This window comes from Fonsecaea nubica, assembly GCF_001646965.1.
Source record: "Fonsecaea nubica strain CBS 269.64 chromosome Unknown Scaff134, whole genome shotgun sequence".
Lineage (NCBI taxonomy): Eukaryota > Fungi > Ascomycota > Eurotiomycetes > Chaetothyriales > Herpotrichiellaceae > Fonsecaea > Fonsecaea nubica.
Genome location: NW_019173807.1, coordinates 31,460 through 47,922, shown reverse-complemented (window position 1 = coordinate 47,922; position 16,463 = coordinate 31,460). Strand labels below are relative to the sequence as shown.

Here is a 16,463-nt window from a genome sequence, read left to right as displayed (position 1 = left end):
TGACGCCACGAGAATGGACAATGGTGGCAGCCTGAGGGAGAGACGACGAATCATTGTTCACTGTGATCTTCTGGTAGCGTGCCAACGATTAAATCAGTCGTGCGGTTCGTACGGCTAACCGCGCACCTCGAAAACCTGCGTCTGAGCTGCGCCTCGTCAACATCACACTCTCCCATCTGAAGGGGATATCAGGCATTGCATGATATTTGTTCACCAGATCAACATCACAGGTGCCAATTGACAAGTTTCCAGATTCTGTGCTTCGGCTGTCTAGCGGGTAATCCCCTATCACAACCTGGAAGTGGGCGCCAGCCTTGCTTTGCTACTTACCATTCTTGCGCTTTTCCAGCACCGAACAGAACAGGCCGCGACATTGTTCTTGACATATCCACCATTCTACTGTCCTGTCGACAAGTATACCTTCCTCGACAGAGACTTCAGAAAGTCGCAAGTGACACAACAAGATGGACGGCGATCCCCAGACTCGAACTTCCAAGAACAATGCCCAAGACGATCCATCTCTCGATTGCGAGTGTCCCATCATCCACCGTGTTCATTGCTATCGTCCCGATATCGACGGCGAGGACCACAGTGAACACCCAGACTCAGCAGACTTTCTAGACCCACCGCGACTTTATACAAACGACCATCGAGGGTCAGCCTTACGCGGCCAGCACCGGCTCCCCGTGATGCAACAGCTGCAAGGAAACAGCCCGATCCGAATAGTCAGAGGCTACAACTGTGCTGATTACCACAGAACGATCAGACAAGCTTTCGGTGCCGTCCCTCCGAGTCTAGAGTCTCGTCTCCATAGCAAAGTTAGGCCATACGCCTGCACCCTTGCGACTCCTGGCCCTCTTGCTAAACCGGGCTCGGAAGAGATTGTCATATCGACGGGATTGAAGACGGCGCTGAAGGACTACACAACATCGTGTAAACCGCCTATGGGTTATTGGGACCCTCTTCGAGATCTCTATGCACCGTATGATTACTTCTATCATTTCCGCCACGAGCTACGCGATCGATGTGCTCCGAGCTTGCCTGAACCAGAAAAACAACAGCTTTTTCAACTGCTCCACTGCATTGACGAGATACAGGGCGCTAATTTCGACAAGATTGACAGGAACTTTGCGTGCGGCAAGGTCCATCGAGACACTTTCAGCAAGCTCTTCGCCCCGAACGAACTCATTGTGACCATCGAGGAAGATCACCCGCGTGCGTATATTACAAAGACTGTTAACTTGAGTTCCAAGCTTGATATTACCCTCAGCTGCTGGACTTGGCACTTCGACCGCAGTTTCAAAAAACAGGATGCCACCATAACTGTTCCATGGCCATCAACAAATCCGGACGAATTGCAGATAAGCAGCCTCTCCACCTTCCCACTTCGACTTGACAAGACAGGCCTTCGGGAGAGGCTGATGGCTCGTGGACGAAAATTCTGGAGCTGTCGACACCAAAGGCTCGTAAGCTACAACGCGCCATTCCCGACCATCTTTGAGCTACATGTCACAAACCCCAAATACATGGTGGACTACAAGACGTTCCGACAGATTCACCCATCCCAGTTGGAAGCGCCTTTGGCAAGTGAAAGGGAGATGTCGGAGCAGGGTGTAACAATGGAAGCAGAGGAGCCCCCCAACGACACCTTTTCCATTCTCTTGCCTGCCACAATTGTCGGGTATGCGTTCCACGACAAGAAATGGAGAAGCCTCCACGTCGAGCATATCGAGGATGTCGTTTGGAACGAGGAAGCCTTTAGTCGCCTCGTTTTAAAGTCAAACAAGAAGGATACCATCAAAGCCCTCGTGAGCGTTCACTTGACCAGTGCGAAAAACGTTGACTTTGTGGAGAACAAAGGAAATGGCCTGATCATGCTTCTTCATGGGTCCCCGGGGACAGGGAAGACGTTGACAGCAGAGTCCGTGGCCGAAATTGCAAAGAAACCCTTGTACCGCGTGACTTGTGGCGATGTTGGAACATCTGCCGAGGTGGTGGAAAAATATCTCGAGTCCGTCCTGCTCCTAGGTAGTCTCTGGGGGTGTGTTGTGCTGCTTGACGAAGCGGATGTGTTTCTGGAGGAGAGGCAAGTTACCGATCTTGCTCGGAATGCTCTAGTATCGGTATTCTTGCGTGTATTGGAGGTATTTCAACCCTCCCAATTCCTGTCGTATGCTCGGAAGCTGACCAGAGTAGTACTACGATGGCATTCTCATCCTCACGACCAACCGTGTCGGCACATTCGATGAAGCCTTCAAATCCCGCGTTCAGCTCGCCATACACTATCCAGTTCTAAATAGTGAGGACCGATACGAGATCTGGTGTAACTTCATCGAGGCCATGAACGAGAAGAAAGTGCCAATGCTCTACGAGGAGCTCAGACGTAAGGCTTTGGTGATGGCTCGACGTCGCTTCAACGGCCGACAGATTCGCAATTGCCTTTGGACGGCGACTCAAGTGGCGAAGTACAGGAACGAACCGCTAGGGTACAACCATATTGAGCAGGTGATGGATATCTCGCTAGAGTTTGAAGACTACTTGGAAAGAACTCGCGGGCATACAGACGAGGAGAACGCCCAAGCCCAGGGTACCAGGGCTTTTGATCCCGAAGTCAACAGTGAATGAAGAACAGGCGCGGACCCGGGCAAGCTTGGGGCCGGGAATGTCAGCGGTTCGCTCATACTATGGATATATGATTGTCAACAGCGCAAAGGAAAGTCTCTTGAGTCAATCCCAACTTTCGGTGGCCATGTGAGTGAGGGCTCGAAGCAACAGGTGCTACTATATCTGTGGAGCTTCCACAGGACCATTTTATGAAGAACAGAATGAAGTCAGAAGCAGGATAATGGAAGTGCATTAGAGGCAGCAATGGCTTTGCCTCTGCCTTGTCGATGCTTCTGAGGCAGTATCTCGGCCTTGGATAGAAATAGCCACTCATGCTTTGCCGCTCCTTCCATGGGAGATTCATGATATCAAGACGAATGCACATTGAGCGCATCACATATCTCAACGCTAACCTGGGCATACTGGACGTTATGTTGCTCCTCGGAGTTGGAGGAATGTAGACTCAGTAAGACGGCGAGACGGAAACTCAACCGGGTAACCGGGAATCAACCACCTGATCGGATTCCCGACGACTTCCATCACCCGACAACACCATCGAAGGAATCACTGTATCTGCTATCTTTCCGATTCGTCCATGCTGACGCCTCTATTCGACAGCCTCATTTCACAACGGATCGCACCTCCTGTCTGGTAAACATGTAAACCCCCGGGAAGAGAAGATGGACTGCGCCCAAACCCCCTCTCCACCTCGCAAAGCTCCCACGAAACGGGTGTCCCTGGCGTGTGTGGCCTGCCGCGCCGCACATGTAAAATGCAATGCTAAAAGACCTTGCTCTCGGTGTTCCTTGGACGGCAGTGAATGCGTCTACACTAAATCTCGCAGGGGAGGCTTGACCCGGGCGGCTCTGGCGGCACGACGAAACCTGGTGGGAGCTATTTCGCCTGCTACCGCGCCAGAGTCCAGTATCAGCATAGTCTCGGCCTTGTCTGAGAATGACCAGAGAAATACAGGAGAAGGGAGAGCACAGCATCTCGAGACTATAGGCTCGAAGCTCATCAGTCCCAACATCGATGCCCTCATCCATCTCTACTACAGACACTTCCACAAATTCCATCCCCTGGCTGTCCCCCTTCCGCACCTCGAAAGATTGTTGACAATGGGCACCACCAAGCTGAACTTTCACCCATTGCTCGCCGTGATGCGCTTCATCGGCTCACTGTATGCCCACTCAGTCAACTCTGACGAGCTGAAAGCAATTGCGACTGACGCTATCCTCGAACTGTCGTCGCAAACCCCACCGAGCCCTGTCCTGGCACAGTGTTATCTCTTGCAGTCGATTTCCCTTCACTGGTGTGACGAGCTGGACCGAGCACAGGAAATGATGGACGCTGCGATCCGTGTCGCCCTTCAACTTTCCATGAACCGGGCCGACTTCGCAGTGGGCCATGGCGAGGGTGACCCGGTCATCGAAGAGAGCTGGAGGAGGACGTGGTGGCAGATCTACATCACTGACGCCCACTATGCAGCCATAAGGCATGCCCCGACTTTTACAACCAATGAGGTGGAAATGATGACTGAACTGCCCTGTGACGAGGAAGAATATGAATCTGGGGTGAGCCCCCCTTACATCTCCTCTCACTTCCCTTGTGTTAGACGGCTTGCTGACACTTCCTCCTCTATGTGCTTCTCTAGATCATTCCGACCCCTCGGACGCTTGTTGATTTCGACTCCCGCGAGTTTGCATCTGATGATATCGTTTTCTCATCTTTTGCCTATCTTATCGGCGCCGTCCGTGGGATCGCCTCCTCAATAAGCAGATTCCTGGCAACGGTGGCTAAGTCGGGCGACTCGTCGAGTGTCTTTGAGGTCGTAGACGTTGCCATTGACGGGTGGTTGCTCGCGCTCCCAGAATCTAAACAGGCCTCTCTGTCTGCTGGAGGCGAAATTGACGAACATATGTTCCAAGCACATATGGCGATTCACGCGTGAGGTCTCCCTCGGCATTTGCAGAAACAATATCCTTTCATCCATGGACCTCAACACGGTCTCACCGGGGTAAATATGGCAATACTGACTCTTCTTTTGTGATAGGGCCACCGTGGGATTCCACAGAGCGTTATCGGAACTTACTTACAATTCTCTGGAGTATTCATCCAGCTGCTCAGCAGACCCTCCAGAAGTCTCGCCTTGTTCCGAACAATCCTTCCGGGGGATTCACACCGCCCGTTGTCTCAGATCTATAGACTGTGTGGTGCGACTTCTTGTGATGTCTACGAAGCCCGCATACCATACGCCGTTCACGGTCTGCATGGTCTCCTCCGTTATCGTCGCACATTTGTCTGCGTGTAAGTTTCTTCTGACTGGGCGAAATTTGGCCGTGGCTCGCGACCAGATCCGTATGTGCATTGGCTGTCTGCGACCCTTTGCTCTGGTGTGGCCACTAGCCCGCAGGACTCTGCACGAGGTTCAGATCATTGCCAGAGAGGTATTGGGCCTCAATCATGCGCAACAAGGACCTGGACTCGTGGACTCAAGCGCAATGGAAGTCGGCTCTCATCAAGCCGCTATGCTTACAATGGAGACTCCGGTCAACCTCCTGAACTATCTCAATTTTGACGATTTGCAACTGTCGTCATTATCTTGGCTTCCGGCTGATGGATAGTTACTTGCGGCACTCTAATGGAATTGATCTTGATATTCTAGCAATCCGGGTAGCACTAGACCCTAGTTAGGAGTGCAGCTACGACTCGCTTGATTGATGGAATCCCTGCACCGAGTTCTGGAAGATCGTGCCAGATACTGCAAGCTGAAGACCGTGCCGAAGGAGTACTACGCAGATCAAGCAGTACGGTGACCACCAGCTGATTCCGTTTTCCACTGAACTGACCGTGCGAGAACGAGCCCTCTTTAATAGCCACGGCATCCGATCCTTTGAGAGCGCTATACACATTTAACTTCTGCATAGACGTCGAAGATTGGGTATTCAGGAGTGAACCAGGACCCACCGCAATACCCGCGAGGCTAACCAAGGCTCCCCGGATATCCGCATTCTCGACTACGAATAGACCCGCCTCACCAGAACGCTGTGCATACCCGAGCGGTAAATCTACATCAAGTGAACCCGACCAAACTTTGTGAGATGCAAAATGTGCGTTGACTCCTTGGGCCCTTGGGTACCAGCACTTAATATACGTTTTGGATAGGTTGCCGATGCCGGGTATTCAACTATGATGGGTGGACTGCATCTCGACCACGACTGTACCTACACATATTTATATCCCGCCCGTGCCAGTGGGCGAACAAATTCTCGCAGCAAGCGTCAACCTACTCGTTGCTATTCCTAGTCTGAGTCCTTCAATGATGGCCACAAGTCTCACAAGTAAAAGCACCATTAATGTTCTCCTCCTCGGCGCTACGGGGTCTCTGGGCTCCCGCATTTTTGGCACCCTGCTCGAGAGACCCTCTGTGGATGTCACTGTTGTCGTCAGGAGCCGGGATAAAATGAACCGCATTCTCTACAATAGACAACACCCAAGCCGACAGGCACTGGATCCTGCTTCGCCGTCTTCATCGCTCGAGCGACAGCTCTCCATAATCGAAGGAGATGCGACCGATTCTGATCTGCTGGCTCGAGTTATGCGAGAGAAGTCCATCCAGGTCCTCGTCAATGCGGCAGGCCACGCTCCCATGTTCGCGGGAAGGAGTTCACACTCCGTCTCTGACGGGAAAGACATGGCTTTTGGCAGCGATAACGAAGTGGCTCGCATCGTCCGCGCGTCCGTCGATGCGATAGAAGACGTTGCAAAGTCAGTAGAGGTCGATACAGCTGAGACGAGGGTAAGAGGATGGTTTATAGGTGGGATGTTACTGTTAGATTTGCCCGAATCCCACGGAGGACGTGCCAAACAACTAGCACCTGAGAAGGCTCACTCTCTGGACACCTAGTACGTTCTAAATTCGTTTTTCTCCTCCCATTAACTTATTTTTGCGACCTCAAAACTTTCAACCTCATTTTCAAGCCGTCACACTCCTCTCTGACCTGCTGAGACACAGTCTACCACTCTATCTCCACCACCGCCCCTTGGAGTCCATCCTGCGATCATCCAAACATCTGGACTGGACCCTCGTCTGTCCGGCGAAGATGATCCCGCGGACCCAGCAACGGTCCAAACCACCTACCTCGTCAGCCGTTCCTGGTGACGACAACGCGACGTCCGTGGCGCGACGGACACCGTCACCGACCCTCGTTGCGACCGCCGACGTGCCTCCGCGGTGGACTGTCTGGCCCGTCCTTCGCGCCCTGCCGTGGGGCATCGGACCGGTGCTGGAGATCATGGTGAACTCACCGCGGTATACCGTCACTTTCGAGCATGTGGCCGAGTTCATCGTCGACAGCATCGTGCGTGAGCATGGGTTGTACCAGGAACGTGAGCAAAAACAGGAGCAAGAGCAGGATCAAGACGTGTCCCGCAATGATCACGAGAGAGATCCGCACGAGGTTCCAGGGTCTGTCGTCGGAAGAGAAGAGGGAGAGAGGAGAGAAGACGAAGGCGTTTGGATCAATTCCAAGATCGGCCTCATTGCCTGTCCCGGCCGTGCTTGACGACAACACGGTGATAAGTGTCTGCGATAATGGAGAAGAGAAGAAAGGTGGGGAAGGGGGATGTGCGAGGGGAATGGGAAGATAAAAGGAACAAGATCTTGTAATAGCAGATATGTTTGGTGTATCCCACGCATTCTATCCCTATATTGCCTTTTTCAATGACGATGATGATCGGAATGCAAGTCTCGCGTTCTCTCGACTTGACTCGACTTCTACCCAAAACATTCCTCTCCAAATTCATTGGGGGACCTATCGTTCGTTGCATACGTGTATCCTGCGCCGCTCTCCCTATCGGGTAAGATCATTCAATATTACCTGAAAATCTGTTGTTTTGTAGGCTGCCTGCCGACCTTTCCCGTTTCAGACTTGTCATTTACGGGAATGGCGCACACGCATCTTGCATCATGTCGTGCATCGCGGAGCTGCTCATCCTGGTCCTGGACTCGCTGTTGGGTTGGTGATCTGTTTTAGGCTTGCTTCTAGGTGATATGCGATATGCGATACGCGATATGCGACATGTATGGTAGGCAAGGAACGGCCCGAGTTCAAGGTATTGCGTCATCGGTCGTTTGAGTATGTTGTCTATCCGTTTGACGATGCGGATGAGGCAGGGAGCTTCGTGTGCACGCTTGTGGGAGCTCTGGTTAAAGAGCGACAGTCTTCTCCAACTGCGAGAGGACGCGACTCGATTTCGCTGTGAGGGCGGGCTTTGTCGCGACGTGGATGGGAGCAGAGTCGTGGAGGACTTTCACTGTGCGTGGCCTTATCGGTGGTAGATGCGATTGAGTCGGCGTGAAGAGCTGGGTCAAAGGTTGGCGCATTGGCGTGCGAAGGGGGTTGAGAGTCGCTATCCGTAGTTGACCGATTGCTCTCGTGTTGACGAGGCTTTTGTGCGGAACGAATAGCTGCTTGATTGGTACAAACGCCATGCTGGGCTGCGTGAAAGAAGGCGCTCATCGGCTCTCATGGAGTTGTACGATGTCACCTGAGGGATATTCGAAGTTCGGGTGTTTGTCAAGTGCGGTAGTGGTGGTATTCTCCTCAACCTCTGGATCCTCGGAGGATGCCCAGATACAAATTTGCCAGGTCCCAGTCTGGCGAAGCGTCGCCAGCATCTTTATCCTTGAGATGTATGTTGGTGCGACGAATCAGCGACCGCATAGCGTCGATGCTGAAATTCGAGGGCATTCCGCTGCCGTCGGTGACCGACTCGAGCATCCCACGCAACAGTGTCTCGTCTTCTTTGCTCACAACCTTCGCGTTGGCGTCTTTCGGAGCATCAACTGGCACTTGACCACGTGTGGCATCCACCGGAGCTTCAATGAAGGAGACTTCCACCACCATGCCTCTCAGGTTGCTGGCAGCTTGGTTTGGTCGGGTCGGAGTTTTCAAGTCCCCGATGCGTATGACCCACTGGCCATTCTCCAGGGACAGCGCGGTGCCATTATCAATGATCATGGATTGTCGATGTGCCCATTGCGGTTGGAGTTTTGTGCCGACGATTTGAGTGAATGAATCGGCGGAGCTCGAGGGGATGGTTACTATGGTGAACGGTGCGGAAGCCGTCTGATCTGTTGTCCCCTGAGATTTCTCCTTCGGCCCTGTCGTGGCAATATATGTCCTTGTCGGCGTCTGTGACAGGGTCAGTATACTGGTGGTTCTACGCTGAGATGTATCCGAGTTGGGGAGCAGCGAAGAGGTGTCGACGAACAGGCGGTGATCAAGGTGGAAAGGCGGGAGTGGTTCGGCTGGAAAGGAGCGCGAGATGTGAGATATGAGCGCAGAGGATGGCGAGGACTGGCCTGGTCCGAAGGGGAGAATGAATACCCCGGTCAAAGCCATGTTGAAAGTAGGAAGACTATCGTGCTGTTCACTGTATGTGGACGATGTATATCCACCGAGGATATTTCTCGAACACGAAAAAAGGTGGTGGAAACAGGGAAACTGGTGCAACATTCGCGGGGAACTTTGTTGGTGAATAAATTTAAGCTTAAAATCTAAACGACATATTAACGAGAACCTTAAGTTTTCTCGTGGGGCCGTTCGCTGTTCGTCTCTCCAGGGCGAGGTGGGTGAGGCCCCCCTGAAACTCCAAGATTTGGGGGTCGTTTCTAATTGCGGATCTTAATTTCTCTCTACACGTCAGACTTCAGATCAGACCTGATGGCGATCATCACTCACTCCACCGCAAGAGCACCAACATGATACTAATACGTCGCGTCTGGCTGTTGCCAGCGTTCTTCCTGGCCTGTCTGGTCTATTACATTTACCTCTATCCCAGTGATCCCACCACAGTCACCTTTCCTCCTTCGAGCCACAAGACCAGCCTACACTGGACGAAACGACCCGAACGATATCCTCCTGCAGGTTACCGGGAATTGCCCACAGGCCCTGTCGAGAAGATCCCCAAGATCCAATTCGACTTCGCATCACAGCCAGAATCTACGCATGCGAAGGCAACGCAAGAAAGACGAAGAGATGCCGTCAAAGAAGCATTCGTGCATGCGTGGAATGGATACAAGAAATATGCATGGGGTCAGGATGAAGTTGCTCCGGTCAGCGGTGCGTTTCGCTCCAGTTTCGGCGGCTGGGGCGCTACTCTCGTCGACACAATGGATACCCTCCTCATCATGGGGTTGAACGATGAATTTGATCTCTGCGTCGAGATGGCTAAACGCATCGACTTCACAACCAATGACGAAGACACACTGAACATCTTTGAGACGACTATTCGCTACCTCGGCGGTCTCCTTGCCGCATATGACCTCACGGACGGAGAGTACGGGGTGCTCCTCGACAAAGCCAAAGAGTTGGGCGAGATGCTCTATTCTGCCTTTGATACTCCCACCCATATGCCGATGACGCGGTGGAACTGGAAGAAAACTGCCCTAGGCGGCGAGATCGAACCCGGTACCAATACCTTGCTTGCGGAAATTGGGAGCTTGACCGTCGAGTTCACCCGATTGAGCCAACTCACAGGCGACCTGAAATACTTTGATGCCGTCCAACGGATCGCAGAGGAGATGGAGTGGGCCCAGAACACGACACGTATACCTGGTTTGTGGCCGACCATTGTCAATGCCAAAGAAATATCGTGGGACTATAACCATTTTACGATGGGTGGTATGGCCGATTCGACGTACGAATATCTGCCGAAGCAGTATATGATGCTAGGAGGCCGAGACCAGAAGTACAAGCACATGTATGAAGAGGCCATCGATACTGCGAAACGGCATCTCTTCTTCCGCCCATTGGTGCCAGGGGGCGAGAATATCCTTTTCAGTGGCAACGCGGCCCTGACTTCCCTGGAAACAATCCCCATCGCTAACCTCGAGCCTCAAGGTCAACACCTAGCTTGCTTCGTCAGCGGCATGGTTGGTATTGGTGCCAAAATTTTCTCGCGACCTGACGAATTGGATGTTGCACGTCGACTGATTGAGGGCTGCATCTGGGCTTACACCGCAATGCCATCAGGCCTAATGCCCGAAACCTTCCACCTGATAGCGTGCCAAATTGGAACGATCGACCCACCCCCTGGAAAATGCGACTGGTCGGATGACAAGTGGTACGAAGGTGTCTCTCGCAAACATGCCGCGACCGAGGAAACCGCAAGTATGAGCGCTGTCGAGCGCGGCAAAAAGCTTGTCCAACAACGTCGCCTTTTCCCTGGGTTCACAGACCACGGCGATAATAGATACATCCTCCGGCCAGAAGCCATTGAGTCGGTCTTCATCATGTATCGCATTACGGGGGACCCAAGATACCAAGACATCGCGTGGGGGATGTTCCAGTCCATCGAAAAGGCTACGAGGACACCCATTGCGCACGCTGCCGTTCATGATGTGAGGCATGCACAGCCTGGAAAGAGTGACCGCATGGAGAGCTTTTGGCTCGCGGAGACGCTGAAGTACTTCTACCTCATCTTCAGTGAGCCGACATTGGTGAGCTTGGATGACTGGGTTCTCAATACCGAGGCGCATCCACTCAAGAGGCCGACGACGTGAGTGCGAGTTGGCCACTTGTATAGCTCCAAGACAATGCCTCGTTACGATTCATGAATAACAGACCTCGAAGTCCGAGCGTTGATCACTGGCCCGCCCTGAGAAACCTGTTGAAGGTGGCTGTGAATCGGGCAGCTGAGTGACTCGAACTGTTCTCCATGCCTGGGACACTAACACGTTGACGGAGCATGCGTTCTTGGTCCATTTTCAAGGTCCCGAGGAGCATCGCAAGATCGGCCGTGTTCCTTGGAAGTTCCTACGTCCTAGCGGAGTAAATCTCACCATTTGCCCCGAGGATTGGGAATTCAGCGTGTCGTGGCAGTCTGAGAGAATCAATGCTGGACTTCAACGTCTCTGCTCGAAAACAACAAACTACCAGGCAAGAGGGCATGCTTGGTCCGACGTGATATTCACGAGTCTCATTCAAGAAGCCGAGAGCCAGTGTGTATTGCTATTATCATCACTATTGTTATTAGAAAGCACGGCGTTTCAGCGTACACTTGCTACTTGAAGTTTCTGGAACTAACTCATCCGTCTTTGGGGGAGTTTACTGTACTTTTTGTATAACGTCGTTTCGGACGCAAAGACTCTGTCGGTGTATGGGGATATGCGATGCGATTCACTTTTTGTCGATCCCTTTCCGCTCGGTTCAAACCCTCCCCCCCCCCCCCCCTCTTTGAAGATTCTTTTGGTCTTCGGAAAAGGAAAAGAAAGCTGTACATATTACATATCATATCATATTATACTACATTGCCCGACATGACGTGCCATGACATGGCCTGGATACCTACCTAGGTAGATAGGCAGATAGGTAGGTAACAGAATATGAAGGCATCGAGGAATTGCATGAATCTTGCTTATCCTGTCAAGACGCAAAGTGGCACAAGCGGCACAACTATGTATGTACATAACCAATATTTCTGTCCTTTTCCTTCTCTTAAACCTCTTCCCCCCCCTTCACTCTGTCTCTCTTCTTGTCCCTGTCTCCATTCATCTCCGTCTGTCCCGTCTCTCTCACTCATTAGCATTTCCTACCGCCCAATGAACAATCCACCGTCATCAGGAACAACGTTCGCAGCTCTTGATAACACCTAGGTAATAATACATTTCATTTTTCTCCCCCATTCCTCTGCTATCTTTTGGCGTTTCCCCCTTTGGTAGGTGGTCCTCCCTCTTTCAAAAAAGCGACTGGAAGCAGGTCGTCGATCGTAGATACACGGAAGATACAACTTGACCTTTGCCCCCGTCCATGGATGGAGAGGACTTCATTAATCCGCTGGCTGCTGGCTCTGGCTCTTGCTCTTGCTCATTGAGATTTCGCAATGTGCCAAAATGTACCACTCATTCATCCATCCATCCATCCCTCCATCCCTCCATCCATCGTCTCTCAGTCTCTCAATCTCTCAATTTCCCAGGGTTTGGCGAAAAAAGAACAATTTATGAGGATTTGTTACATTTCAATGGTTCTGCGCGTTGTCTTTGCTCAGCCGCAGCGTAATTCACGCCAGCTAGCCATTCCCATTGGTGATCTCCGTAGATAGAAACGGTAGACAATAACTCCATTTCCATGGGAATATCCTTGGCCAGCACATCCCGACCCAATCCAAGGCTCTTACGATCTCCGTCTCTTTTGCACGCATAGGATGTACAGTATCCGGGGGAAGCTGTCTTAAAGTCCCGGCACTTGATTCTGGCCTCGAGCGGCCTCTTGCCTCAGCAGTTCATCCACGTCCTCGTCTAGATTCTTCAGGAGATCGTCGCCTCGGGGACTTGCCTGCGGTGCTCCTAGCCCCGGGAGGGTACCACCGAAAGCGCCTGTGCCCTGATCGTGGCCTTGCGGTTGTCCGAATTCTTCCATCCCCATTTCGCCCAGATCAGGAACCTGTTCGTCGCCACCGTGAGATATTTTCCGCCTTTTGGCTCCGAACCCGTTGACGCCCTGCCCACCACTTGCCGAGCGGACGCGCGGCATCGCTGGCGCGTTCGTGTGGCTGCCGGGTAGAAACGCCGTATAGTCCGGTGTCGGCGTCGCGGCGATACCGGAGAAATCAGCCAGGGCTGCTGCAACGGCGGGGTTGTTGGGTCGAAAACTTGCTAGGTCCGGAGATGCAGGGGCGGCAGGCGCAGCAGCTGATTGATCCCACTGTGCAGTGCTGGGGGGAGGTTGATCGAACATACCATGGGGCATAAAGTCACCCTCGTCATCAGTAAGTTCTTCGATTTCTGGGCGTTCGGAGAGGAAGTGACTCGCTGCGGTTTCGCCACTGAGGTTGTTTCCACCAACGTCGTTGAGTGCGGCATCGTTGCCAGCTGACGCACCCCCCGTGCCGGTGCCACCGAAATGTTCAGATGATGCTACCTCGGCTGAAGATAGTCCACGAATAATGGCATCTTCGACCTCTCTCTTCTTGGCTTCGGTGCTAGTCTTCCGACTTTCCAGCGTCAGGTACGTCTCCTCATCCTTCGCCAAAGCCGTCTTGTTGATTTCCAGGATTCGTTCAAGATCTGCGATCAGCGCCTTTCTGGCCTTGATACTCGCTGACACAGACGATTCAGCCGCCGCAAGGGACTTGATCAGGCTTGACAGCCGTGCGGCATGGACAGGGGGGCTCGGTAGCACTGCTTCCGGATCATTGAGTTTGGTGTACTCGTTCTGTGCGTTGTCGATGGCGGGTCTGGCGGAGATGGTCTCCTTGGTCACGGCGATTTGCAATGGCGCCAGACTTTCCAGTTCCTTTGGCATGGCGCCTGAAGAGGAAGTTGAGCCAAAGAGTGAGTTGCCCATGAGGGTCTTCTTGCCCCCGGATCCCTTTGATTTGTCGACTTCGTCGACTCGTGCGTCGATGGCATCCAAGATCGGGACCTCAAACACATTCCGTGTTCGCCATACTTCAACCACACGCCGGATCTTGCCTTGAATCTCAGGTGGTGAAGAGCGATAAGCGGTCTGGATGGCCTCTGGCATCAAAGGTGAAAAGGCATCCGGAAATTCAGAACGCTTCCGGGCTCGCGCGTTTTGGACGATGTCGTTGACCAAGTAGATGAAGTTGAGGCGTTTCGCTGGCGGTGAATCGCGGAGACGGGTGAGCCAGTAGTTTGCGATGCGATCTGCATGTCTCCTAGAGAATAAGTGTTAGCTAGGGTTCAAGTGCTACCACAGAACGGTATTCCACAGATATGTGGCAACCGGTAAGGGACATACTTATGAAACATGATCCATTGTGAAACGGAGACAATACTATCTTGTGTCTCGTTGAGCGTCGAGAGCTTGGCCTTGAGGGCCTCGTCGGTGTACGACATGTTGATCCGTGTTGCTGTGGTCTACACCATGCGGCATCCGTGGGCGTCGAAGTGAGCGCGTGTGGCCGTGTTCTCTGAGCCCTTTGACTCCTACGCGTGGATGAAGTAGGGCGCAGGTAAACGTGAACCGGCGATTCACGATCAGGAGGACAATGCTACAAACTATGACAGCACCCTGACTGAGCTGGCTGAGTGAAAGAAAGAGAGCTCGGCAACGGGGCGATCAAGATCTGGTCGCTGCTGCTTGAAGTTCAAAACCGACCCTTTAATAGAGTCTTTCACGACGCAGACTGTAGAGTTATCTGTAGCTGATGATGACTTTCGATGGAAAGTGAGGGAAAAGTCAAGTTGATGGAAGTTGTTGTTTTGGGCATTTGTGGTTTCAAATGACAGACCTAGCACGTGACACGCCCAAATATATGGTGTCGCATTTAGAGCGTCTCTGCTTATTGGCCAGGTGTTGGAAGAGCGAAGAGGGTATCAAATACAAGGTACAAGTCACGCACTCAAGAATCACTGCAGAGAGATGGCGGGACAACATTGCGCTTCTGGGAACATGGTTAACAAAAACTCCATCTATTCGAACAGGTGAGGCTGAAGCTTTCAGCCTGTTGCTCCATGCGGAAAGAAAGCCTCACGCCAGACAGCAAGCGGCCCTTGCCATATTCTAGAAAATATTCTGTCAGACACCACTAAACCTCTCTCACGTAAACTTGCGCGGCGCGGTCGCCGTGTCAGACGCGTAGATTTCTCCCAAGGCCAATTGTCCTCCGTTGCAACTCAACGCAAACAACCATTCTGACAAAAATTGCTACCTTGACCTACTGTCCATTGCATTGCCATTGTACAGACCACTGCCTCTTTGATCACTCACTCTCCGTCACTCAGCGACCGACAATCCGTATACTGCATACTGAACGCTGCGCATCATTGCCGCAACCCTTCCTCACCTGCACCTTCACAATGGCAGATCGGTTTCCTTCCATTGAAGACATTGATGCAGGTAAGATCTGGAACTGATTCGCATAACATTCTCAACACCGTATTCCCTCTGAGTAACTGACGATGGATACAGGAGAAACAGATGTCCGCCCTGATCCGACCGCCCAAGGTAGCTTTCTAGAGCGTGAACAAGCGCTCCTGGGAGAGGACGCCGAACTCTTTGACACCAACGATAGACCTGGCGCTGCTACTGTCGAAGACGACGACGATGACTTATTAGGTGGTGATGGCGACTTCACATCTGCTCCGGCACAGCCATCAGGTGGTGACGGGCAACAAGAACTGGACGACTTTGAAAGCTCCTTTCCCGCCATCGACACTCGCAACGAGGTATGCCACTGAAACGCCACTCTAGAGAGCAGGGACCCGCAGACTGACACAAGCAAACATGGACAGAGCGTCGCGCCAAGTGGCACCATAACCGATTCAACCTTCGGCGGCTACACAAACTACACTGCTCCGACACAAGACGAAGAGACTGAACCCATCCGCGAATGGCGAGCCAAGCGGGATGCTGACCTCGCTCGTCGTGACGAAGCAAGCCAACGCAAGAAGGAAGAGACCATTTCCACCGCACAAAAAGACATCGATTCGTTCTACGAATCATACAACCGGAAAGTTGACAAGCAAAAGGCGCAGACTGCCAAAGAGGCCGAGGAGTTTTTGGCCAAGAGAGAGGACACCACTGCGGGCGGCACGGCTTGGGAGAGAATCGCAAAATTGGTCGACTTGAGCGGGAAAGGCCAGTCGGGTGGTGGGGATGGGAGCTCCAAGAAGAGGATGCGCGACCTGCTGCTGAGTCTGAAAGCCGACAAGGACGCACCTGGTGCGGCGGGGTTGTAAAACATGACGGATTAAGTGGATGACACGGCGATTGGGAAGAAACGGAACGAGTGAAGATGTATTTGGTCTGTGTCTGTGGCTCTTTGATCATGAGACCGCAGCTATGATGAAGGCTGTGTTCCTGGCGCTTTCTCCCAACCCAAAAGCT

General features: G+C 52.5%; 6 protein-coding genes across 6 annotated transcripts; 4 read left to right on the top strand and 2 right to left on the bottom strand.

The window, feature by feature from the left end:
* Positions 1-464: 464 nt before the first annotated feature.
* AYO20_11120 (hypothetical protein) lies at positions 465-4,555 on the top strand (the record flags this gene model as incomplete). The annotated part of the gene is made up of 5 exons (XM_022649373.1): positions 465-2,144; positions 2,197-2,617; positions 2,670-2,751; positions 3,449-4,178; positions 4,259-4,555. 5 exons carry the CDS (start codon positions 465-467, stop codon positions 4,553-4,555), a joined length of 3,210 nt encoding a protein of 1,069 aa, XP_022494663.1.
* Positions 4,556-5,926: 1,371 nt separating this feature from the next.
* On the top strand, positions 5,927-7,169 carry AYO20_11119 (hypothetical protein; the record flags this gene model as incomplete). Its single annotated transcript, XM_022649372.1, has 2 exons — positions 5,927-6,510; positions 6,620-7,169. 2 exons carry the CDS (start codon positions 5,927-5,929, stop codon positions 7,167-7,169), a joined length of 1,134 nt encoding a protein of 377 aa, XP_022494662.1.
* A 1,041-nt stretch (positions 7,170-8,210) lies between these two features.
* Positions 8,211-9,011, bottom strand: AYO20_11118 (hypothetical protein; the record flags this gene model as incomplete). The annotated part of the gene is made up of 1 exon (XM_022649371.1): positions 8,211-9,011. One exon carries the CDS (start codon positions 9,009-9,011, stop codon positions 8,211-8,213), a length of 801 nt encoding a protein of 266 aa, XP_022494661.1.
* Positions 9,012-9,370: 359 nt separating this feature from the next.
* On the top strand, positions 9,371-11,173 carry AYO20_11117 (hypothetical protein; the record flags this gene model as incomplete). Its single annotated transcript, XM_022649370.1, has 1 exon — positions 9,371-11,173. The coding sequence occupies one exon, from the start codon at positions 9,371-9,373 to the stop codon at positions 11,171-11,173; it is 1,803 nt and encodes a 600-aa protein (XP_022494660.1).
* A 1,666-nt stretch (positions 11,174-12,839) lies between these two features.
* Positions 12,840-14,470, bottom strand: AYO20_11116 (hypothetical protein; the record flags this gene model as incomplete). The annotated part of the gene is made up of 2 exons (XM_022649369.1): positions 12,840-14,289; positions 14,373-14,470. The coding sequence occupies 2 exons, from the start codon at positions 14,468-14,470 to the stop codon at positions 12,840-12,842; spliced, it is 1,548 nt and encodes a 515-aa protein (XP_022494659.1).
* A 963-nt stretch (positions 14,471-15,433) lies between these two features.
* AYO20_11115 (hypothetical protein) lies at positions 15,434-16,315 on the top strand (the record flags this gene model as incomplete). Its single annotated transcript, XM_022649368.1, has 3 exons — positions 15,434-15,473; positions 15,546-15,802; positions 15,869-16,315. 3 exons carry the CDS (start codon positions 15,434-15,436, stop codon positions 16,313-16,315), a joined length of 744 nt encoding a protein of 247 aa, XP_022494658.1.
* Between the last annotated feature and the right edge of the window lie 148 nt (positions 16,316-16,463).